This window comes from Hydra viridissima, unplaced genomic scaffold (assembly GCF_058129835.1).
Source record: "Hydra viridissima isolate aposymbiotic clone 2 unplaced genomic scaffold, HvirCarnegie_v1 scaffold_14, whole genome shotgun sequence".
NCBI classification, from domain to species: domain Eukaryota; kingdom Metazoa; phylum Cnidaria; class Hydrozoa; order Anthoathecata; family Hydridae; genus Hydra; species Hydra viridissima.
In genome coordinates this window covers 3,030,843-3,056,691 of record NW_028324313.1, presented here as the reverse complement: position 1 = coordinate 3,056,691, position 25,849 = coordinate 3,030,843, and the positions used below count along the sequence as shown (strand labels likewise).

The 25,849-nt window shown below is 31.8% G+C and overlaps 3 protein-coding genes and 1 pseudogene across 4 annotated transcripts; 3 read left to right on the top strand and 1 right to left on the bottom strand.

The window, feature by feature from the left end:
• The first annotated feature begins 994 nt into the window (after window positions 1-994).
• Window positions 995-3,489, top strand: LOC149878840 (zinc finger MYM-type protein 1-like; annotated as a pseudogene). The gene is made up of 3 exons (XR_016446933.1): window positions 995-1,121; window positions 1,190-1,560; window positions 1,671-3,489. The product of XR_016446933.1 is annotated as a zinc finger MYM-type protein 1-like (transcript).
• A 5,404-nt stretch (window positions 3,490-8,893) lies between these two features.
• Window positions 8,894-9,712, top strand: LOC149878839 (sorcin-like). Its single transcript, XM_090072114.1, has one exon. It carries the CDS (start codon window positions 8,956-8,958, stop codon window positions 9,634-9,636), a length of 681 nt encoding a protein of 226 aa, XP_089928240.1. The 5' UTR covers window positions 8,894-8,955; the 3' UTR covers window positions 9,637-9,712.
• Window positions 9,713-14,368: 4,656 nt separating this feature from the next.
• LOC149878838 (sugar phosphate exchanger 3-like) lies at window positions 14,369-16,235 on the bottom strand. Its single transcript, XM_090072200.1, has 2 exons — window positions 15,233-16,235; window positions 14,369-15,004 (listed from the first exon to the last, which is right to left on the bottom strand). Exons 1-2 carry the CDS (start codon window positions 16,191-16,193, stop codon window positions 14,511-14,513), a joined length of 1,455 nt encoding a protein of 484 aa, XP_089928326.1. The 5' UTR covers window positions 16,194-16,235; the 3' UTR covers window positions 14,369-14,510.
• A 4,051-nt stretch (window positions 16,236-20,286) lies between these two features.
• Window positions 20,287-22,951, top strand: LOC149878837 (uncharacterized). The gene is made up of 2 exons (XM_090071878.1): window positions 20,287-20,767; window positions 20,907-22,951. The coding sequence occupies exon 2, from the start codon at window positions 20,991-20,993 to the stop codon at window positions 22,785-22,787; it is 1,797 nt and encodes a 598-aa protein (XP_089928004.1). The 5' UTR covers window positions 20,287-20,767; window positions 20,907-20,990; the 3' UTR covers window positions 22,788-22,951.
• The last annotated feature ends 2,898 nt before the right edge of the window (window positions 22,952-25,849 follow it).

Here is a 25,849-nt window from a genome sequence, read left to right as displayed (position 1 = left end):
ATACATACATACATACATACATACATACATACATACATACATACATACATACATACATACATACATACATACATACATACATACATACATACATACATACATACATACATACATACATACATACATACATACATACATACATACATACATACATACATACATACATACATACATACATACATACATACATACATACATACATACAGGGCCGCCGCATAGGGGGGGGGGGTTACTGGGTACTTTTTACCCGGGCGCAGGATCAGAAGGGGCGCACACATGACAATAATTTTTTTTACTTTAATAAAAAAGATACACAGGGCTTCAAAGAAAAACTCCTAATTTTAAAATATAAATTTATTGTAACAATACACTTGACACATATTTTAAAATTAGGATTTTAAGGGCCTTTCCATATAAACAGGCCCTAAGAATTGTTGCCTCAGCAATACAGCATTATCCGAATTCAAATGCGGAAGTCTGAGACTACTCAAAACTTTTGCGGGAAAATACTCATAATGGCTGCTTTGTTTATAAAAAACACATGTACATCTATATTTATGGGAATAGGCCTGCTGTTTCCACATTGATTATTACAAATTCCTCCTAGACACGTCAAGCTTTTGAAATAGTAAGTTCATTAATTTAAACATAACCTTCTTTTTCATATATCTCTCCCATTATGCTATTGCTATATAAATCAAGAGATTTTTAAATCTTTTACTTCATTTTCTATAGGATAGCTTTGGAAACGAGTCTTTGAAAATTTTTTGAGCTCAGAAGAAGCACTGCCTCCTTCAAGTAGCACAATATTGGCAACAAGAGTTGAAAATGGAAACAATTTATTGGTAAATTTTGCTTTGCAAAGATTCTTTTAATAATCATTTTGAGCTTGTGTAAGTAATATACTTATTTAAATATTTATTTGAAATAATAGTATAAAGATAAGATGGTTGAGGCAATTAGTACAGACGATCCTGCTTTGTGAGCTGAAAATATGTCTAAAGTAGAACGTGATGCAGTTGTTCTTCAGGGGCCTCCTAAAAATCCTTCATCTTTTCCGAGAGAGACTCGAACAAGATTAAGGTTCCTGAATCAGTTTTCCACGAAATAACTCGCAATGGAAAAAATAAACAGAGACTCGAACAAGATTAAGGTTCCTGAATCAGTTTTCCACGAAATAACTCGCAATGGAAAAAATAAACAGAGATTGGCTTGTTTGGAGTGCAACTTCTAAAATATTTCTTTACTTTCCGTGCTCACTTTTCGGAAGCAAGCAAGCTTGCGGGGCTGGTAATCAATCGCATCTTCTACGTTGGAATGGTGGCAATAATGGAAACTGGAGAAAGTTAGCTGACAAAGTAAAAAGCCACCAAAACAATCCTCACCATCGAGACTATTACATTAAGTGGAAAACAGCGTTGGAAAGCATGGAAAATCAGTGTGGGGTTGATTCAAGTCTAGAAAAATTGGTAAGAAATGAGGCAGCTAGGTGGTGTTAAATTCTGTGGTGCATCTTAGATGTAATTCTCTTCTTAGCATCACGCAACCTTAGCTTTAGAGGTATATTTATGAACGTTAATTGTTATATTTATATTTACATTTTAATTTATCTGCACTCTAATTAAACAGAAAGTCGTGATTTATATGTTTAATTATAATTCTTGTTTTAGGCTCATCAAAAATGATTGGTGATGACGATAACGGCAACTTTCTTGCAACTCTAGAGCTACTCGCAAAGCACAACAAGACTCTTCAGTTACACCTAGAAGAAGTTTCTTGCAACCAACAAGAATCTAAACAAATTGTTTCTCATTATTTGGGTTGGAGTTCTCAAAATGAATTTATCAAAGAGTGTGGAAGAATTGTCCGCGGTGCCATTATTAAAGAGGCTCATATGGCAATTTACTATTCCATTCTTGTCGATGGAACGCCTGACGTCTCTCATACTGAGCAAATTGCCTTTGTTCTCCGCTTTGTCTACTATGGTATTGATAAAAGATGGGTAGTTAAGGAGCGTTTTTTTAGGGTCGAAAATCTCGAAAAAAAGAAAGGTGCAGATATTGCCAAGCTAATTATGGACGTTTTGGAGCAAAACGACATCGATCTGAAGAACTACCGAGGTCAAGGATACGACAATGGTGCCAACATGTCTGGTGTGTACAAAGGAGTACAAGCGATCATTCTTCAAAGAAATTCTCAAGCTTTCTATATGCCATGCAGCGCTCATAACCTTAACCTAGCTGGTGTTCACTCCCTTGAATCTTCTGTAGAAATGAAGAACTATTTTGGCCAGATTCAGTTACTCTAAAATCTTTTTAGTGGAAGCCCTATACGATGGAAAATCTTGACCGAGACGACTGGTTTGTCTCTTCATCAAACCTCGCAAACCCGATGGAGTGCACGCATTGAGGCTGTAAAGCCGTTGGTCAAGCGACCCAGAGAAATTCTTCTTTCTTTGCAGAAACTTCGGGATCTTGATTTTACTGGAGATATTTTGAATGACGTAAAATCTTTGGGGAAATGGATTCAGTCATTTGAGTTTATTATCATGACAACCTTCTGGTTCAAAGCACTTCAAGCAATAAATTATGTCAGCGTGTCATTTCAATCAGGAAATATTACTCTAGATGATGAGATGAAACTTATGAGGACTCTTATCGAGGATCTTACTAGATTTAGATCTTCTTGGCTCGAATTAGTTAATGAAGCACATTTGGTTGCCTCCGGTCTAGCAAGCTATGGATTTCAGTCAAAATTAGTTCCAAAAAGGACAAGGAAGAGGAAATTGCTTTACGAAGAAGCAAGGAACGAAGTTCATTTCTACGAAAACGATGAAAAGCAGTTTGAGGTGAACGTGTTCAACACCGCTCTCGATACTTTAATTCAACAAATGAGAGACTGATTTCAAGCTGCAGAAAAGACGACAAACATTTTCTCGTTCCTATGGCTCTCAGAATCAAATAGTAGGTCGAGTGAAGAAAAAGAAGTTGAACAACCTAACATGGAAGAGGAATGTAAAACTTTGGCGCAAATCTATGTGAGTGATGTAGATGAAGACAAACTTATTTTAGAGGTCCGTCATCTGGATACTCTGAAGCGCGCCAATCTTTTCGGTCCAAAAGAAAATCTCACTTCAATGAAGCTATTAAATGGAATCTATCAGAAAGGTCTAGAGTCTCTCTTCGAATCAATATGCATTTTGTTACGTATTTTTAACACGATTCCCGTTTCCATTGCCAAAGGAGAGCGGTCTTTCAGTAAGCTTGGCCTAGTAAAAACAACATTAAGATCTACAATGAGTCAAGACCGGCTAACTAATCTCCTAGTTATATCTATTGAACACGATCTTGCAAAAAGTCTGTGCTACGACGAGGTCATTATGAATTTTGCTATGAATAAAGCCCGGAGAGTAAACTTCTCTTGAAGCATTAAATATCTATTACATTTAAAACTTACAGTTACTTCCAATATAAATAAAGTTCAATAACATGTCTGTTTGTGCATTTCTTTTTTAATATATTAAAAAAATTATTAGAGGTTTTCTCGACCCACGCCCTCAAAATTCAGTAAAAAAAGATTAGCATTCGGACAGTACTCAAACTTTTTTTGGATTCGGTCGGTATGATAGGACGCTAGTGAAATTTTGACCCCGGGCGTCATTAAGGATCGCGGCGGGCCTGCATACATACATACATACATACATACATACATACATACATACATACATACATACATACATACATACATACATACATACATACATACATACATACATACATACATACATACATACATACATACATGCATACATGCATGCATGCATGCATGCATACAAACATACATAAATATATATATATATATATATATATATATATATATATATATATATATATATATATATGTATGTATGCATTTAATGTATGTATCTATTAACCAAAGGTTTAGTCTTTTTGTAAGCAACGTTTTATTATTTTTAGACATTTCAAAGAATTTAAGGGCTGCTATGCTTGTTCATCTGTTCTCAGAAGAGAGAAGTCTATATGTTTTTTTAAGAGTTTTATCATAAGTATTCCTAATGAAAATATTTTATTCATTGTAATTTAATTACAACTTGATGTTTTATTCATTTAGGATCTGGCTTGTCTCACTCCTATACTCCGGATTAGAGGCCCAGTTTTAAGATCAATTGATCTTTTTGTTGATAAATTACTTGTTGCGAAAGAAATCCCAGATTTTTCTTGTGGCATCAATACGGTTATGGTAGTATATTTTTTTATTTGATATTCTTATCCTAAGGCATTGGAAAGAACACTAAATTTTATTAAACACCGCGTTATTTCCGATAAAGCAAAACAGCTGAACAAATTTCAGTTGTGGAGACTGTAATTACAAAAAATGTAATGATCTTTTTCCAGAATATTTTCAGCATTTAAATTTTACTTTTCTTAACATTCAACATTCTCTACAAATGGAGCTTGGTAACAGTAATTACAAATGGGATACATGGTAACCGGTAGGTTTATCAAAAAGCAAATATTGGTTTGTTGAAATATCAACTAAACAAAACAAATATTGGTTTTTCAAAAAACCTGTTTGAGTTTTTTGAAAAACAAAATATTTGGGATTTTTGAAAAACCTATTTATTATGGTTTTTCAAAAAACCGAAACAGGTTTCAATCTGGCTCCAATCTGAAAAACCGATTTTGGTTTTTTGACGCAACTTTTTATTTTATAGTGTACTTCTCAAAAAAAATTTTAGTTCACATTTTTCTCGTACATCTTTCTACTTTTTATTTTTCTCGTACATCTTTCTACTTTTTATTTTTCTCGTTACATCTTTCTACTTTTTATTTTTCTCGTACATCTTTCTACACTTTATTTTTTAGTGTCTTAATGGTTTTTCATCAATTTTTTATCTGCGTATTTTATACAGTGAAACGAACCACGATTACTACGACTTAATACTAATGAATTACTTAAAAAAAGCTTCAACTATTGAAACCTTAACAAAGCGATTCATTAATATTGACTAAAATGTACTTATTTTGTGAATTTTCGTTTTGCTGTATGGCTCAAATTTATTTTTTTAAATGAAATATTAAGAATTTTAATATAACACTTAGGAACTCTAATGGAATTGTAGCATAACGCTACAATGTAAAAAGCATTAAAAATTATCATAACGAGCCCCATTAAAAATTCAGAGTGTAGTAACAAAATAGTTAAATAAGGTTGCAGTGCAGTAGAAAAGAGCCTGGGTTAAGAGTTTGTTGAAAGGCTTGTTCACACTGTAGATGATCAATACAAAACTAGTTTAGCGGGTTAGATAACTATTTACATGAAGCGAGATCTCCGTTTTCCAGCAGCTGGATCCATATTTCGATTCTTTGCGTTGCTCACAGTAGAATGATCGGGTATAAAAACGTTACTTATCATGAATTCCGTTAACACAATGATGCAATGCCTCTGCTTCGCTTGTGTTACAGTCGCCATTTTCTGAAAAACGGCTCCAGAAAACCATGAATTAGAAGATGATGACCGTATTAATCGCATAACGGCAAGACACTTTATTATAACCGTTCACCATATGAACTAATAGCGGAATGCAGCAGTAGGTGTCTTCATTTTTTGATAGTAACAAAGAAAATGCTTAAAAATATCTCACTCCTAAATCATTACTGTAAAAAATATAAAGTTGATAAAATATTTCGGGCACAGAACCGAAGGAAATATCAAACTGCAGGTGCTGAAAAATATTTGATGTGATCACAAAAAGCTTACCACCTGCATTGTTGCTCAAATTCAGAGCAATTTGCTACAGCCATCGGATCTGTGATTGTGACAAATTCGTCACGGTTTTGTAGTAAGAGTGGGAAGAGTTCGCTTCTTGGTCGATACGCAGCATCTTTTATGGTGTAAAACCGAGGTGGCTGCTGCACCATACCTGCTGCAATCTGTTGACAATAAGCAGTCTCTTCTTGAAAATCTCACTTAAGTATATTTAAAAATGTCTTTCCGTGTTCTCTTTTTTTATAATCAGCTGCATTTCGATTATTCGTTTCACACGAATTGATGAATTTATTCAAATCGGTTTCATATGCATGATGAAAGCAGTAGCCAAAGAAAATAATTTTGAATTTAATAGTTTACGAGAATTCACCAGTAATCACTTCAATTCGCTTCCATTTGGCTTGTTAACTTTATGTAAAATGATTTTTTAAGTTTTATAAAATTTTATAGCGAAACGCATAACAGCAAGACGAGAAACCACGAAATAAATAAAACTTTAACGGCAAAATGAGCGGCAAAATGAGAGGCAAAAATAAAACATGAAACGGCGAAATTAGAAATAGCAAAATGCGAATAAACCGAAATTTACATATTTTAAAATGGTCAATCGGAGGCAAGCATAATAATTTGACGGGACATTAGAAAGAGTAAAGCAACTCATGTTCTTAGACGAGTTGTTAGTAGTTATCGCAAGTTTTTTCTAGAAGGTACAAGTTATTTCTAGAAGGAACAAGCTATCTCTAGAAGGGGCGTTATATTTTGTATTATATATGAATCAACTTTTTCTAAATAAATTAAGGCATTGAAATTTTTTTTTTTTTTTTTATTCTATTTACACTTATTAAAATAGCTCCTTAAGTTATGGAATCAACAATTAAAATGCAAGTGCATACGTAATAAATGTAAATAAAGAAAATTTTCATTCGAAAGAATTAATGAGAAAGTAAAAAGAAAAAAACTTCAACATCAAAATCATTTATTTCAATTGTAGCGTCCTCTTTCCTTTTTTAATTCAATATGTCCCTAGAGGGTACAATGCTAGAGAATTTGCAACATTTAAGTAAGCTGGTTAAATGACGCCGATTGCAGTTTAAGTGAAAAATAAACTATACTTCCCACTTGCATCATTTTAAAATTTTCAATGACACAATGTTTTGAGAGCAAGGATGGAATTTCTTACTTCAACTCAAGATTTAAAAAAACTCAATCTAAACGTAGGGATTAAATTAGTATGAGAAGAACAACAGTCTCATAGAAGTTATTGATTCCCTTAAGATTTTTAGTAAAAACGAAGTGGTTTATAAATTAACTAACATGAGAAAAACTATGGCTCTGAGATACTATGAAAGGGTATCGATATATGGCGTTTAAAATGAAAAAGCAGTTCATCCGTTTCACTCGAAGTAAGCTAGCTGGTTTCGCAGTTTAAAATTGAAATATTTTCTCACACTTCATTCATTCAAAAAAAGTTATTAAGACTGGTTAATTTGAGCGTGGTTTTCTATGCCATGGTTTATTCAAAACTGTTGTAAAACGCTTTTGTATCATTTCCTGTATCAAATTTTGCCAAAAGTAAATGCTTTTTAACAGATTACAACCAATGTGAATCTTTTAAGTTGCAATAAGCAGTGTCACTAAAATTTTTTTTGACAAAGTTTTAGTGGATTTTCAATATAGCTATCAAATTAAAACACAAGCAAATATTTTTAATAAACACTTTACTATGTATTGTAAAATGTTGGCGACTTACAATATTTTTTAAGAATGCTTTTTTTTTTTTTTTTTTGTTTTTCTTTTTGTTTTGTTTTGTTTTTTTGTTTTTTTGTTTTTTTTACTTCTTTTGTTGTTTTTTCTTATATATCAAATTCAGGAGACTGTATGTAAATCGTCTACGCGATTTAAGTTATTTGCGCTGTGATTGGTCCAACAAAAAAAATTGTCGCGAAATACACGTTTTGTTGGACCAATAAAAAGTAATTAATCATGAGTTGAACTTCCTCTATACAACATTATCTCATGGGAAAAAGTATATATCTGAGCGTATATGCTATTTATTACGTGAAACAATGTTATATTAGCTTGTTTTCTTTTTTTAAAAAAAAAAAAAAAAAAAAAGGAAAAATTCACGTGAAGTAAAATGAAATTCTTTCAAAAAAATGTTTGTTTTTTTGTTGTTGTTGTTTCTGCAACCTGATTGGGAAATTTCCTGAGCAAATGCTTTTCAAAAAGACAAACGGCTATTTATATCTTAAACTCAGCATTAATTAGTTTTATGAGAACTTCAAACTAAACAAATAATTACCTGGAAAATTCTTTTTTCCGTATTGCTTGTGTTGATTGACTTGTTTTGTAAAAAGTGAAACAAATCAATCCACAATTTACCTGTTTATCTCTGTTTGTTTGAAAATTGATGCGAATATTTTTTTAAACCTTTTTAATTCAATTATGTTGCCGACAATTTTGCATTAACTGCATCACAGCACTTAAAACATTATTTATATGATTTCGAAAGAAGTCAGTTTAGAAGCTAACAATCTAGAAAAAGCCAGTTTAAAAAAAATAAATACAGAGCGGTCAGACTTCTCTTCGCCTAACCTTCTAGATTTGAAATACGATACTTGAGACGCAGTGAGATATGATAAGTTATCTCACTGCGTCTCAAATCTTTTTTTTTGTTGCGGTAAAATGCGGTGAGATGGTAAGATGCGGTGCGATTTCTTTTTTTTCACAAATCCCGCATCTTTTTGAAGGTGAAAAACTTGAGTAGTGCATAATTAAGAATTAGTGATTTTCTTTAGCAACCACGAAGTAATTTTCGTAGTTTTTTTCAGTATCGAAAATATTTTCGTTGCACGATCATATTTACGTTTTCACGAATTTAGCGTTATGAAGGTGTAAGATTTGTAACATTCATCCCATTTATAACATTGATTCCAGGTTTTGAATGCCTTCTCGTTTTTTTGTCTTTGTTTTGCTTTAAGAAGTTTATTGTTCTAAAAATGAAACGAATGTTCTATAAATGAAAAGAATGTTCCATAAAATGAATCGACAAGTGACGTCATGAATTGTGTCATCGAAATTAAAATGAGTGTTATTGCGAATATATAAGGACGTGATATTCTCGTCTTCACTCAGAACGTTTTTTGAAAAAAAAGTTGTGAAAAAATGGTGAAGATAGAAAGAACAATAATAAAAGAAGAGGCTTGCGTTGCTATTTATTTACAAGAGAATGATAGCAACGGTCGAGATGACGTTGTTAAAGACTCTTTTGAAGGCATACACTTACAAGAAACACACTCAAATAGAGAGACTTTCAAGAATTCTGCAGGTAACTTGCTCGAAAATAAAGAAGGCATTTTCCTCGAAAAGCTGGGGATCTTTTTCTACAAAGTTGCTGGACAGGATGAATTGATAAACACGTTCGAGCTGCAAAATGTTTTAACGATGATGTTCAAAGAAAAAGGAAAAGATTTCAGTTTGGAAACAGCACGAAGTATACTTGCGTCGGGAGATTCTAATAGAGACGGCTTTCTCAACTACTACGAGTTTAAAAGGCTTTGGTTCAACATCATGGAGTGGAAAAATTGCTTTGAAGAAACAGATTTAAATAAAGACAAAATGATTGACAAAACGGAACTTAAATTTGTTCTCGAGAAATTGAGAATTCCGATCGAAAATTCCACTTTTAACGCGATATTTTCTCGATTTAGTAATAAACAAAACTTAATCAGCTTGGACGACTTTATACAGATATTATGCAAACTTAGCTCCGTGTCGCGTTGGACTAAAGAGTTTCACGAAAAAATGACATTGGATGCATTTATGAAAGCGCTTCTGTATTGCTGATTACATTTTTCAACAGAATGTTTTAAGATATTATTTATGCAGTTAGAGTGATTACTTTTAGCATAATGATTGTAAATATGTAGATTTCAATAGTAATTTAAAATAAAGTTTATAAAATATTCAAAGCTTAGTCTGTTAAAAATTCACGGAAATATTAAGAGTAGAAAAAAAAACTCAATGAAAATTTTAGTTTTTCAAAATGTGGTTTGGGGGAAGGGGGAAGGGGTTCGGAGTAATCGTTTTTTATTACCGTTATGATGCCAAAGTCGTCCCTTAACAAGGTTCGGTAAAAGTTCAAGCTTTGTATTTGAAATTTAACAAGTTTGATACAAAGGTTTTGGCGTCAACTAAGAAAATTATGGTATGCCAATTTATTACATATTTAGTGCATATAAAGAGCGATTCAAAGTTAACTGTTTACATATACATGCAAGATGAAAAAATCATTTAGTATAACCCGTAATAGTATTCAAAAAAGTAATAAAAGTTAGTAACTTTTTTCTAATTTCTACAAAATTTATAATTTCCTTAATGGAATGTAAATCGAAACTTTATAAAATGTTTTTTTTATTAATAGACTATATTTCTTTAGATTCTCTATATTTCTTTAGTTCTCCTAGAAAATTTTATGTCAGCAAAATAAGCTTTGTAAACACTGTATTTAAAAACTTGATGAAGAATCAAGATGAAGGATCGATTGAAGGATCAAAATGAAGGATCAATTGAAGAATCAAGATGAAGGATCAATTGAAGCATTATTGGTCAAGATGAAGGATCTTAGGTAAAAATGAAGGACCGTCGAATTTCAAAACACGCTAACTTTTCAGGAGAAAAAAATTTGGACGTAAAGATTCACATCAACTAAGACCGTCTGAAGATTCCATAGGTTTCATAGATTCCAAAGAATGAATATTTCTGTATACCGGAATCAAACCCCATTAACTTATATTCATTGTAAGGTGTAACACTGACTTTTCTCAAGTAGACAATAAAAAAAAACCGATAAAATTATCTATGGAAATGTTTTTTCTTTATAGTTCTTCTCTATCATTAAAAATTTATAAAAAATAGTAAAATTATTAAAACCCATTTTACTCAAGGAAATATTTATTATGTAATTGTATATTATAATTATTTATAATATAATTATGTCATATATTACATAAAACAAGAACCAAAATGTACTACGCATTCCATTCAGTTCATCCAATCAAAACGCTTATATTGCATACTGGCACATTTTCTTTGCTGCATTCATTTCCGAACAAATCCGCAACTTTTGTGATATGGTAACAGTCAATCAAATAACTAAGATATGGTTAAAATCCAGGATTTTCTTAACTAAAGTGGCCTGAGTTTTGGGATCAACGTTTAATTAACTTTACTCAATGACGTGTAGTTTATTTTAGTTTCATTCTTGTAAAATATAAAATGTGTTATCATTCGAAGCCTGGGCCTCAAACCTCTGGCGGGTGACAAACTTCAATTTATACGTTTAGAAACCTGTGTAAATTTCGTTCGATCGACAATTACCAAAAAATCTTAGCGTTTCTAAAGCGTTCCAACAAAAATACCATAGGATAATACTTCTCACACTTGTCCAAAAATGAGAATAATTACTCCGAAAAGCACCGGAAAAACCCTTTGGTGGGAACAATATACACACCTTCCTGATATGTAAAATCCAAAAACTGAAATCTTTTATGACCGTCTGAGAAAAAAAATTCAATTTGAAGTTTTTGGCATAGTCAAAAAAGTTTGCAAAACGGTACAATATGTATCTTTGGAATAAAAATCATAAAAATAAGTCAGAAACTGTATGTTGACTGCTTTGAGAATCAAAATCAAAAAAATTTTTGCTTTTCTGAACTTTTTTTTCTTAATAAATTTATATTATCTTATCTATTATATTTTCTTATGTAATCAAAAATTTCTTTACAGCACTTTCCACATATTAAATTCAAAAAACAAACAGTGTATTCCTTTAATTTTACTCAGAATTTTAAATTCAAAATGATGATTTTCTTGAAAAATTTCAACAGGTTTTCAAGAGAAGCAAATGCTTTCACAAGTTCTTGCTGTTGAAATCAACAAAACAATTTTGTAGGTTTCGCAAATATTCTAGCATCTTGCATCTTTCCCAATGTGTCCTGAAGTTGTGATGGCCTCTGTGGCCTGATTACTGTACTTGCCAAGAGATTCCTTCCTGTTTTCAACGAATTCCTTGACATGAAAGAAGACGGCGTGGACTTTAGGGATCACACTTGCCTTTGGCAAAGAAAGGAAGGAATTTTTGAACTGTGTGATTTTTTCAGCATAGTTACTCTGCAACTGATTTCCAAAACAAGAGAACACAACTGCATCAAACTTTCTGAGTGTATCAATCCATGGAAAAACTTGGAATGCTGAGTCTTCTTCAGCAAGTCTTTGAAGAAGATCAACATGTTTCAAAAGTTTTTGGCACTCATTGCCAGCAAACTGGCCTCCATGAAATGGCTGAAGCTTGATGTAAAGTGCTTTTGGCAATTTATCAGCTTTATCCCAGGTTTCTTTCAGGGTTTTAAACAAATGGTTCACCACACCAAGTAAAAGATGAAGTTCCATGGGTGGAATCTTGTCAAGAACAAAAGTAGAGTCATGCACATCTAAGAGTGGATTATGAACAACATTTTGAAACTGTTTGGCCTTCTTGTGGTCCAGACCTGAATCTTGAAATGAAGCAAAGCACTTTCTTATTGAGCCTAAAGTGCGGAGTTCTCCACATTGTGACAAGTTACGGTAATCCGCATCACACCAAGTACATGGATGAGAGCTGGCATGGGATTAAAGCCCGCAAACAAGGTTTGCTAACTTCATGTCACAGGACAAAGAAAAATCTACTCCACTTGGACAAATTAAAGATGCTTTTGAGGTTATCATAATTTTCAGGAACATCCTCCGCAACTGCAACGAGAAGTTGGCGCTTAACTCCACTGTCTTTGGGTGTTTGAAATAACACAGCCTTTATGCCTAGTGGTGAAATGGATGGAAGTCTTGTTTCTTCTTCATGAATGCCAAGACTGACTTTAAGGAAACCACCTCCACCATCGATGCCCAACTTCACCAAGTAGTCACCTTGAACATGACGTTGCAATAAGATATCATTCAGTAGCTCAGACAGATTTTTGCAGTGAACCACAAGTAGTTTTCTGGACTGCTGATTGTCATTTGAAATGGATATGTATGTGTGTGAGAAGTGGTCTGCCAATTGCTTTCCAATGTCAAGAAACTTTTCTTTAAATCTTGGCTCAACAACTTTTGTATTTGTGACTTGGTTTAATGTAGACGCAAGTTTTTTGATGTTGTTGGTTGACAGTCCAGTGTTGTTTTGTATGCAGACAAGATCTTGAGCTCGTAGAAGTGGCACATCACCAAACAGTCTCTTAAGGTTTGAAGGACCTTTAGGAAAGAAATTTGAAAAACACCAAACTGAGACACTTAAAAAGCAGTGGCCTTGTTAAAATGCAAAACATTTTATGAAGTACTTTTACTGTTGAAGTATTAAGCAAGATTCCCTTTACCTGGAATAACTGGCACGGGACGGCCTCCACCACTTTGCGCAATCCTGACAGTTCCATGAGGTGAGGACTGTTTTGCTGAGATAACAGTCGATGCAATCTGTTCACTGGCTTTTGGATCCTTTGAAGCAAGTTCTTTAAGATTTTCTCTGAAGGTGTATTGATTGCACTAATGTGACACTCCTCTTGCAACAAGTGTGAGACAGTCTGAACATCTTCTTTGATTTTGTGAAGCTCCTGAAGATTCTGATTTGTCCAAAGAGTGCTTTTGAAGTGCTTTCAAATGACCAATTCGACAAATAATGCAATCACAAGGCTGACCACGTGTCCCTGGTCTAACCAGGACTTCTGTGAAATCATAAAGTTTTGGGAGAGCCACATTTTCACCTTAGCACTTTTTTCCTAAAAGAACCCTGCAGATATTGCATATTCCACTGGGAACTCGTGAGTCAGAAAAGTGAAGTGTGAATGAAACTGATTTCTTGATTTGTTCAAACAAAAAACTTGTCAATTCTCGAGTAAATTTGTTCAAACATAGGAAACAAACTGTTTTCCTACAGTCATCATGTTTTTTAACAGAATTTGGCATTTTTGCTTTGAAGTTAAAAAAATATGACAATTTTTTTAAAAATCATAAAAATAAGTCAGAAATTGTATTAAAAACATTTTGTTATTATAACGAAGCCCTAGTGAGTAATATTTAATTCTAAACAAGTTTTTGTAATTCCAGGAAAAAGCAGTTTTTGTCAAGTCTTGACAAAAACTGACAAAAAATTTTTTTAATACAATTTCTGACTTATTTTTATGATTTTTATTCCAAGGATACTTATTGTATCGTTTTGCAAACTTTTTGGACAATGCCGAAAACTTCAAATTGAATTTTATTTCTCAGACGGTTATAAAAGATTTCAATTTTTGGATTTTTCATATCAGGAAGGTGTGTATATTGTTCCCACCAAAGGGTTTTTAGTAGCGCTGATCGTCAAAACAAAAACATATTTTTATTATACAACTTTATAAAAACAATTAGTTTTATAAAAGTCTTTGAATCAACTTTAAGATAAATTCTACAAAAAAAAAAAAAAAAAAAATTCTAAATTGTTAAACTGTTTTTTACGTTTTAAATTTAAAAATTAAAAAGTAAAATTAACAAGGGCAAAAATAAGGATTTGTAAAATCTTAAAATGATAGTTTATTGACTAAAAAGTTATTCTACAAACATATTCCTTTTTTATCAGCATTATATATACATTACTTAGGAGCTTCGCTGTTGGAATTTACTACATGTAAACCACACCATAAATATTATAGTATTGACTATGCAGATTCGTCTGTGATCATACTATCATTTACTTTAACATATCCATGCCGTTCTTTTATTCGATTAACAAAACAAACTATCTCCTTATACAAAATTGGCAGAATGCATAGGAAACTGCATCCAGCCATTATTATAAGAAAATAAAATACCCAATGCCAACCAAAATGTTTATTTATTACAGGTACTAGATATTGACCAATCGCTGCACCACATGATCCTGTTCCATCAATAATACCTGTCACAGTTGCTAAAGCTTCAGCATTATTTTTTATTTTTTCATGCTTACCAAGGTCAGCAGTAATAGCAGTACTTATAGTATTGGCAGGTCCTCCAATTAAAAATCCAGTGACAACCATAAGAGCAACATTTTTAACATAGCCTCCACCAGCATTACCATATATGTACAAGAAACCCATGGACAGTAAAAGCATAAAGCAAACAACAGGTGAACGCATTCGCATCATGTCAGATATGATTCCAGCAGCAATACCTGAAACAAAGTTTAAGAGAAATATAATGTAAAAATGTTCTTTTATGCAACCTTTGACAAACACAATTTATTTCATTTTATAATATATTATACAATACAGTACATCTTTTTCTAATAAAGCTTTGAATGCAACTTTTAATCAGTTAAGTAAATTTATAAATATATAAAATGGGTTATAAATAATCAAAACAAAACATGATTTAAATTAGAAAAAGAAAATAAAAACACCTCCAATAATTCCACCAATATCATAAAAATTGGATAATGCATCCGATTTGTCATCACGCCAGTGTAATCCTTGACTCAAATAAGTTGGAAGCCAAAAGAAGAATGTGTAGTTAACCATTTTCAAGCAAGCATAAGAGAGGGCATAAGCAAGAACTCCTGGTATCAAGAATGCCTGACAAAAACCAACTGCATTTTTATTATGAATCATGACATCCTTATTTTGAAGTGCTTTTAATGAATCTTTTGTGTCAGGTTTATCCAATCCAACTTCATTTGGATGTATAACTAAGCAAAAGAAAACTAATACACCACCACAAAATAGTAAGATACTATTTAAAAGCATACCATATGGGTAACCATACTCCAACGATGAAGCCACAATTAGTGAACCAATTATATTTCCAACAGAGGCATTCCCACTCCACAGCCCAAACACTAAGCCCCCTGAAGACTTACTAAACCAGTTTCCCATTATTGCAACTGTTGCTGGCCAACCAGTTGATTGAAATAGACCATTGAGAAAAAAGAGGCTGTAAAAGTAGTATTTATTCTGCATATGTATAAAATCACTTAGGTATCCAAAAAGAAATGTAATAATGGCCGAACCGCACATACCAAAAGTTAACATAAAACGTAAGTTTACTCTATCACCCACTACTCCACTCACAAATAGTCCAATAGCATAAGCAAGCATAAATAGAGTATCAAGTTCTCCAAGGAAAATATTAGCATCAACAACATTATTGAACATATTTTCTTTTTGCCAGGTGTCATAAGGATAAAATGGTTCTGTAAAGTTTTCAGGAGTAAATGATTTAGCCATAGTGTCTTTCACATTACTGAAAGCTTTTCTGCAAGCATGGAAAAATGCATATGAGAAAAATGTCAAAATAAAAACACATAGGTGATGCCAAGTCCATTTACGGATTGTTTGTATTGTTTCTTTAAATATTGATGCCATCTGAATTAATTAGCATAAACAAACATAAGATAAATTATACATAACTGTAACATATGAATAATACAAACTTTAATCTCTTGAGAAAAAAATGTTATATTGACAGTGAAGTTCTGACAATGTGTAAGTCATTTTATGACTTACAAACTGTTAGAACTTCACTGACAGTATATGAGTGCGGGTATATGTATGCATGTGCGCGTGTCCATACATACATTACATTACATTACATTACATACATACATACATACATACATACATACATACATACATACATACATACATACATACATACATACATACATACATACATACATACATACATACATACATACATACATACATACATACATACATACATACATACATACATACATACATACATACATACATACATACATACATACATACATACATACATACATACATACATACATACATACATACATACATACATAGCAACATTTGCTAAGAATAACACGTGAAATAAATTTTATATGATTTAAGCTTATTTTAGACAATCTTTAAATGATAATCTTAAATTATAGAGATAATCTTAAACTAAATTTTTTAAGAGAGGACTTATTATTAATTTCGAATGTATGTAATTTCATTCATTTAAAAATAAAAATTTTTCTTATATTTTTGTGTCAACGGAGCACTGAATTGGAATATCGTTAAGTATTCTAACACCTGATTGGTCTAGATCTTTTTTTAACAGAATTTTAAAGTGTTTAGTTAGGTTCTATATAAGAATGCGCTTTTAATTCTTGCATATATAGTTTAATGAAAGTTTATACATGCCATCTTAGTAGTAAATTAGCTCGATCCGTATTTTACCATTGCTAAAAGTTGCATATTTCCATGGATCTATAAGAGATGGATGTGCAACCTATTGTTTTACATCAGAGAGGCCGCAGAAATCAGCGAGCCGTGCGAGTTTCGGACAAGCTCTAAATCAGTGGTGTACGACTCGCTCGATTTATTGTAATTCGGCGAACGGGGATTCTGGGATGTCTAGTACAGCCAGATTTGTAAACACAAATATGTATATAAAGGCGTTTTAACAGAATTATGCTTTTGTAAAGATGGTTTAACTTATTTTTAAACAAAAATGCTTTAATAAGATGTAGTACCAATCTTCTTTTACTGTTAAACTAAATGGTTTATTTTGAAAACGCTGGAATATGTTAGTATAAAGCTTTTTATAGCAACGTTCCTTCTAGTTTTGATATGTTTTCAATATTGTTTTTTTATACTTTTATATATGTTTTTGTTATTTTTTTATTTTGTTATTTTTATTCCTAATCTTATATATAATATAAAAATTTTTAAGGATATTAGAATTTATAACTTCAATTTAGTATATTATAAATAAATTTAAAAAGAAAATTTTTTCAATTAAATATTATCTTTTACTATTTATGAGTAATACGAGCCATTTTTTTAGGGCATTTTTTATAACGTGGAGCTATGTCACGATTGTAAAATTTGATAAAGTAATAAATTCGAATATCAACAAAATAGTGTATTAGTTTTCTCTCCAAATGTGATGCATGTTTTGGATGAAGGTTGTATAAAAAAACGAAATTGCAGTCTTTCTTGATAGCTTTAATGATAGTTCCTGCTATATTTTTGCATACAATTATTTTATTTATGTTGTTAGTGAAAATGGCTTCCATTATTCTCACAACTTCACGTAAACATGAACTTGGTTGTATTGAATGATTTTTTGTTTCATATTTTTTAGCATAAACAAATTCATCAAAATTACCACAGATTTCAGTAGATGGTTGAGATAAAATATTATTGCATAATTGACATAAAGAAACTTTTTTAATTAGCCAACTAGCAAGAGAACATAAACTCTGTTCTACAGTTTCAGAACATATTTGTAGTTTGAAATCCTTTATTAGTATCAAAGGTTTTACAATACCTATGTGAGTTGACTTTGTTTCATTGAATAGTGAGTTATTCACTACATTACTTTGTTCATATACTAAATTAAGACATGATTCTAACGATATTGCTGCAGTGAAATCAGATTCTGCAACACAGTTTGTATTAGACTTTGTTTGTTCAATGGAAGTAAGTAGTAAAGCATTTTGGTATGCAGACTTGAATTGTTTGGCTGTTGGCCTGTCATTCCAACCACCTTTACTTCGTATAATTGAAAAAAAATTCTCTATACAGTCCTGATTGAAATGTGATGTGCAAACAAAATGAAAACCTTCATCAAGCAACTCTCTGGACAATGTCATAATGTTATTTATTGTTGTTATAAGTCCCCAGTGACTGGAAATACTAGTCTGACTTCTAGCATTTTCATAATGCCATGTAGAAATCCAATTTTTAATATCTTCCAAGGTTTTCATAGTTTCTCCTTCAGTTAATGCACACCTAGCTGGTTTGTCTGCTTTTAATTTTCTAGAGTTCATTATATCAAAAAGAATGTCAATTTTTTTAATGAATTCACATGTTGCCAAAGCATCAGGTGGTAAAAGCTTTGCAATTATACATAAGGACATAGCTGCTGAAACTTGATGACTGAAAACTTGTGTTGCCAATTTTACTCTCATAGATAGTAAAGATCCAGGTTCAAGGTGGCTGTCTGTCAACTTTGGAGCAAGTCGAACTGGATTTTGCTTGTCTATATTGTAAAAAGACTGCAAGTATTTCCATGAAACAATTTTTCCGTTTGTAGATATATCATGTCTAATTAAATTATTTCGAAGACTTTTTATCAAGTGTGGAGGGTCAAATATTATGTATACATTTGTTTGAATTGTGGGAGGCAATATGTACGGTCTTGTTTTAAGGAACCCTAGTAACTTCAAAGCTGAAACATTTGTAGTACTTTGGTCACACACAACAGCTCGTACATGTAGCCCAATTGAAGTCAGTTTGTCAATAGCTTCTAATATTATTTGTGATAATTTAACTGATTGAACTGAGTTGTTGCTATAAAAGTATGCAATTGGCTGCTTCCACTTTATTGCAATACCCCGAACCATTACAACTAAAACATGATTTAATGGTTTCCCATCTTCATCAATACCAATAATGTGGTCAAGATTTCTTTCATAGTCTATATGCTGCTTGAGAGACATCTCGTCAAATACTAGACAACAGTTGCGTTCATTGACATTCATATAATTGACTCGCATTTTGAGTAAAGCAAAAACCTTTGCAGAAAATCCTGGCTGTAGGTTTCCAAATACTTTTGACAAAAAAAAAAGAAGAGTTGTCTTACTTGGCAAAGTAAAAAATTGCCTCAAAATACAAAATGCCTGTGGACTATGATACAAGATGCGTAGAGAAACTAGTTTGTCATCTACTGTCCACCTTTTTCCATGTTTTGCTTGCTTGTTCATTCTAAGTTGACTCTCAAAAAATTTAATCTGGTTTTCAGAAAGGTATTTCTTTGCAAGATCACAAATATGTTCAATAGATCCATTGCATTTTTTATTATGTTTTTTTAAAAACAATAGTTTTTTGTTTAAACGATAATTTTTAACACGATTTAAGTTTATTACTTTTTGAAAATTTACCATCTGTTTTTTAGCTTTATCATTTACATTTAATTCTTCTGAGTTGGTAGTGTCTGTACTAGAAAAAGCTGGTAACTTTACAGACTGCTCACTTGTAATTGATTTACTTTTTTTGTGTGACTGAAGAAATCTTTCTGCAGGTGCTTTTCTTTTAATTGAAATTTTGTGAGGAGGATTTGGGATATCATAAAGGGTCGGAATTGCTGTTAAAATTGCTCTTTTGCCTCCAATATTTGTTGGGTAATATTGTGTTGGCTCAAAATGTTCACTGCATAGAGCATATGATTTATTTAGTTCTAATGAAGTTTTCTTGTCGAGATCTTTGCGACGGCAATTAATAACCCACTGCTTACATCTGAAATAAAAAATTATGCATTCATATATTTGTATAATGTAATAAGAATATATATCACATATATCGTATATATATATATATATATATATATATATATATATATATATATATATATATATATATATATATATATATATATATATATATATATATATATCAGTGTTGAGTATTTTAAAAAGTATTTTAAATGAAAGTATTTAAAATACTATTTAAAATACTTTTGTATTATTTTTATTTTTATTTGAAATGGTTTTATTCATTAGTATTTTCAATTTTATTTCAAATACTTTTCAAGGCTATTTTTTATTTTGTTTAAAACACAAAATACAAAATACTTTTCCACCAACAGCAAATTAATTAAAACTTGGTTTCCAAAAGACCACCCTTGGTAATGGTAATTTGTTATTTAATTACTATATTAGAGGGAACCAATCTACCAAAAATTCAAAATGGACTGAAATTGTAGAAAACGACTGAAACTGTAGAAAATGAAAATGCTGAGAGTGAACAAGCCATCCCTGCCATACTTTGATGGAAAATTTTTCAAAATTATATCTAAAAGTAAAACTACAGGGGGTGTTAAAATTATTGCACAGTGTATGTTATGAGTTGGCAAAAAAACCTACAGTGGTTCACTGAAAGCAACTTCTAATTTTACTCAACATCTTCAGGTAAGTATATAACTACAAAAACACTATATTATATTGCGCACTAAACAGTAAAAACGATAAACACATAAAGCAATGCTACAACATAACACAAATAAATGCAATAATCTCGGTTGATTGACTGTTGTTGTTGTTGTTGCAGAATGCTCATGGCAAAAAGCGAATCGAGGAATACAAGCAGCACAAGGTTTAAGTTGCAAAACAGCGTAAGCGCTCGGTAGCTGAGATGGAATCTGGAGTTGGAGGTGGACCTTCTGTCGAATCTGGTCCTGCTTCTCAGAAGTTGAAACAAATACATATTATGCCTCGAAATCAAACATCCATTTCACAGGATGAAGTTGACAAGCTTATTGCTGACTACGTTGTGAAGGAAATGCGCCCCTTGATCACAGTGGAAAAGCCGGCGTTTAAAAATTTGATCCACGGACTCAATCGCAATGTCAGTATACCTTGTCGCAAAACATTAGGCAAGCGATTAAACGCCCGTTTGCAAAAAATGCGTGATGATAAAAGAACAGTCTTCAGTAAAGTACCATTTGTTTGTACAACAGCTGACATTTGGTCAGTGAACCAAAAGAGCTACTTAGGAATGACAGCTCACTATATTGATATTAGTACTGAATGCTCAGTATCACGCATATCTGTTGCTCTTTCCTGTCAATGTTTTTTTGGAAGTCATACTTACGACTCAGTGGCTGCAATGATCTCAAAAATTCATAATGATTATGGGTTACACGTGGAAAAAATTACAGCAACAGTAACAGATAATGCCTCTAACTTCAGCAAAGCCTTCCGAGAATATTTTGTAGATACTAGCAGTACTGCATCTGGTTCAGGGATCTCTGCAACTGCTGAAGAACAAATTCAGGAAACAGGAACTGGTGATGATGATGAAGCAGAAAATTCCGACAATGATGTTGAAAAAGCGGACATGACTGCAGTCCTAAATTTACCAGTTAGCGAAGACACGGATGATGATACTGAAGTTGTTCTGCCTCACCATGAAGCTTGCAATAGTCACTCTCTCAGCCTCACATCAACTACTGATGCAGATAAAGCATGTGATTCTGATGCTAATTTCAAACGTCTTTATCGAGCTGCATTGGCCAAGTGTACCAGCATTTGGAATTTGCTTCATAGAAGTTCCAAGGCATCGGATGCTGTGAAAAAAATTATCGCAAGGGCAATACTGATACCAGTCCCTACACGATGGAACTCCCGGCATGATGCATTGAAATGCATTCTCCAGTTGCAAGATAAGCTTGGAGAAATATGCGACGTTTTGAAGTTGCCAAAGTTCAAAAAGAAGGAGTTAGAATGTCTAGGAGAGTATGTAATGATAATGGCTCCTATTGCTGTTGCCATTGACAGGTTACAAAGTGACAATGTGTACTTTGGCGATGTATTTCCGACGCTGCACACTGTACAGCAGAAGATGCAGGACCTGCAGCAGAAATCACTGAAGCATGCTAAGAAATTTGCAGAATCTATGCTTACAAGCTTGAAAACAAGACTTGAGGTTCATCTATCATTTTCTGAACATAATGCCAGCAGGATAGTTGCAGCAGTATCGCATCCCTACTTCAAAATGAGATGGGTTCCGGGTGATAAAAAAGATTTTTGTCGTGATCTCTTCGTTCGTGCAGCTAAGTCTCAGCAACAACAGTTGTTGGACAGAGCTAATACTATTTCTGACCCTGACCCACTTCCAGGTACTCAATCAGCTAGTGGCATTGGCATGAGTGATGATTTTTTCTCGTTTAGCGAAATTAGCATTGCAGAACAAACAACAGTCAACAACGAATGTTTATCGTACTTAAGCGACTCTGGTACGGATTTTAAAATCTTGGCAAAATATGAAGTTATAAAACACGTATTTGTGAGGTACAATACGACCTTACCTTCATCCGCACCTGTTGAGCGGTTATTTAGCACCGCTGGACAAATTCAGACGCCACGAAGGAACTGTCTTAGTGATGCAACACTCGAAAAACTGATACTTTTAAAGGCCAATAAATATTGATTTAAAGGTTAAATTATGTCAATAAAGTTGTGATGTACGATTCGAGTCGCTACAATTCCAGTATTTTGTATTTTGTATTTGAAATAGTTTTATAATGTATTTTTATTTGAAATACTTTCCTTGTATTTTATTTTTATTTTCATTTCAAATACTTTTTAGGTAGACTATTTTATTTTTATTTCAAATACTTTTAAAAAGTATTTTGCCCAGCACTGATATATATATATATATATATATATATATATATATATATATATATATATATATATATATATATATATATATATATATAAATTATTAATAAACTAGATACTAACCTATTTTTGTCTTTTGGAAAGCGAAAAAATGTCACACTTTTATCAACATTTTTTCCTCGTTTATGTTGACAATTAGGAGCTGCGCAAAATCCACCAGACATTGTTTGGTATTCTATACTATAGTTAGACAAGTTAAAATAATTGAAAGGAAAAATATGTAAAAACCAACCGAATCATGCAATAGCAAAGTACATATTGTATTTTTTTATTTGTATTTCGTTGTTTATGTTTACAATCTGGCTGTACTACACATCCCAAAAGCCTTTGTGTCAGGAATTACAAGAATTTAATGCAAATTTTGCCGAGTCGTACACCACTGCTCTAAATTTTCACCCGTCAACAAAAAAATCTATTAAAATGGCTGCCAACAGTTTTAAAACAGAAACTCTGATCACGTGGTATTAGTTTAAACTTTTATAGCATTTGTTTAGTAAGACTGTTCGGATAAAGTAACTACTTCACGCGTTGACAAATTACTAAACAAATTACACCAAAGTAAAGGAAATCAGTTGTCGGCAACGAACAGATTTTCAAGATTTTTCCCAGATAAACATCAGTAAATTTGGGAACTTTTTTCGTGTAAACAAAGTTCCGTCAATAATAAAACAGACCTGTAAGAATAATTTTAAAATGACTAAAAAAAGTAAAGCAAAATATAAAAAAAATTTAAATAAAATTTTTTGTCAAGGTCTGGTTTCATTCAACTCCTTGGTCCTTCATTCAACAGGCTTAATTTTGTTTATTTTTTGAGTATTTTTTCCAATATGACGCCATTTTTTGCCTCGACAACTCTATAAGCTCCGTAATATATATTCCATTGTGCATTATTTTTTTAGTTGGTGAATTTTCTCATGGGCTTTTTTTTAATTCATTTGATAAAGCAAAACCTTTTAAAAGGATATTCAAATTTATAATTATCTTGAAAAATGCGGCCAGATATTTCATGTTTTCATATATTATTTCATTTGTCATAAAAGGCCCATAATAACCCATTTGTTTTTGTCAAATAAAAATTAGTTTACATATAGCTGGTAAATCATGTTATGTTAATATTAAATACTTAGTTATTCTTGCAGTTTGCCATAAATTGGCTTTGCTAAACTCTTTAAAACTGTGACAAATTATTTTTTTCTTTTATTGTATTTATATTCATTTTATATATAAGTTATTTATCCTTAACTGTTTATATTTCTGTCGCTAAACATAATAATCTACAGCAATAAAAGTCTACAGCAATATAGTAGATGGAGTAGTTCCCTGGAAATGAAACCAATATGCTCTAGGTAGCTACAAAACTAGCTGATATTTTGTATTATTTATTGTATCTCTAGTTATACATGCACTAAAGTAGTTAAGTAAATGATCTCAATTTCTATATTACCATCAGTGTTATGTCTTAAAATATTAAAAATATCTAGTTATATAAAATTAAGCTTAAAACCTGATTCTATTGCTTTTATCTTGAATAACTAAAAGAAAGTTGATGTGACTGGTTAGACGAGACCAAAAATTTTCGACGAATCCGACAGACTTTAATATAATTTAATTTCTATTGTTTAAAATAAAAGATTTGTAACAATGCGCAACGAGCATGGTTCGCAAAAAAAACAATAAGTTGCACGCCCATCTCTTATAGGACCATAATATTTCATAGATTTCAAACGGCTACACTTTGGGCGATCAAGTGGACAAAAATCAGAAAGCCGACATTTGCCAGTTCTTTTTTTATCATTTTAAATTAATAGTTAACACTTCAAATGAAAGAAATCCAAAATTTCAAATTTCTGACAATTTAGTTCCTATGATATTGGATTTCAAAATTGAAAATCGTCGGAAAAGACTAAAAGTTTACAACCAAAACCAAAAAAGTATTATAAAAACTTTAAAGTATTATAAAAATATTAAAAAAAAATTATAAAAATAAACTCAAAGTCATAATGTGTCGTTAGACAGGTATTCTAATGAGATCTCCAGAAAATATGTAGCTTTGTAATTTGCTGGAAAAAAATATTTAAAAAATCATGAAAAAAAAAAAAAAAAAAAAAAAAAAAAGAATTTTGTTAATCAGCAACTTTTTTCCACTTTATTTATCCAAGATCAAATCCTAGCAAATGATTTTTTTTCATCCTCAGATCAAATCCTAGCAAATGATTTTTTTTCATCCTCAGATCAAATCCTAGCAAATGATTTTTTTTCATCCTCAGATCAAATCCTAGCAAATGATTTTTTTTCATCCTCAGATCAAATCCTAGCAAATGATTTTTTTTCATCCTCAGATCAAATCCTAGCAAATGATTTTTTTTTCATCCCCAAATTAAGTCCTAACAAATGATTTTTTAAATTCTTACAGCGCAAAAACAAATTTTATTATCTTTTTCATGAAGCTCAAATCATCTTAAAGACTTTATTTTTTGGAACCATGATTCGAACTGTTATCGTTTTCAATATATTATTTCATTTTAATCAACAAAAATGCCTTTTTTTAAAAGTCTTCGGTAGGAAAATTTTCCTTAACAACATATTTTGATCATTTCAACCACAAAAAAACTACAAAAATCGCGAATATGTTATAAAAGTATTTTTGTCCGCCTGCTTGCATAAAATTAGCTCTTAGTGAACTGTGGTGCTGGATTCTAGTGTTGTGAAAGCTCTAGGTACTGTTTTTTGTACACAAATTCGATAAATGTACTATTAAGTATTCTAAAAAAGGAATTTAGAGAACTTTCTAAACCATTGAAACTAAAA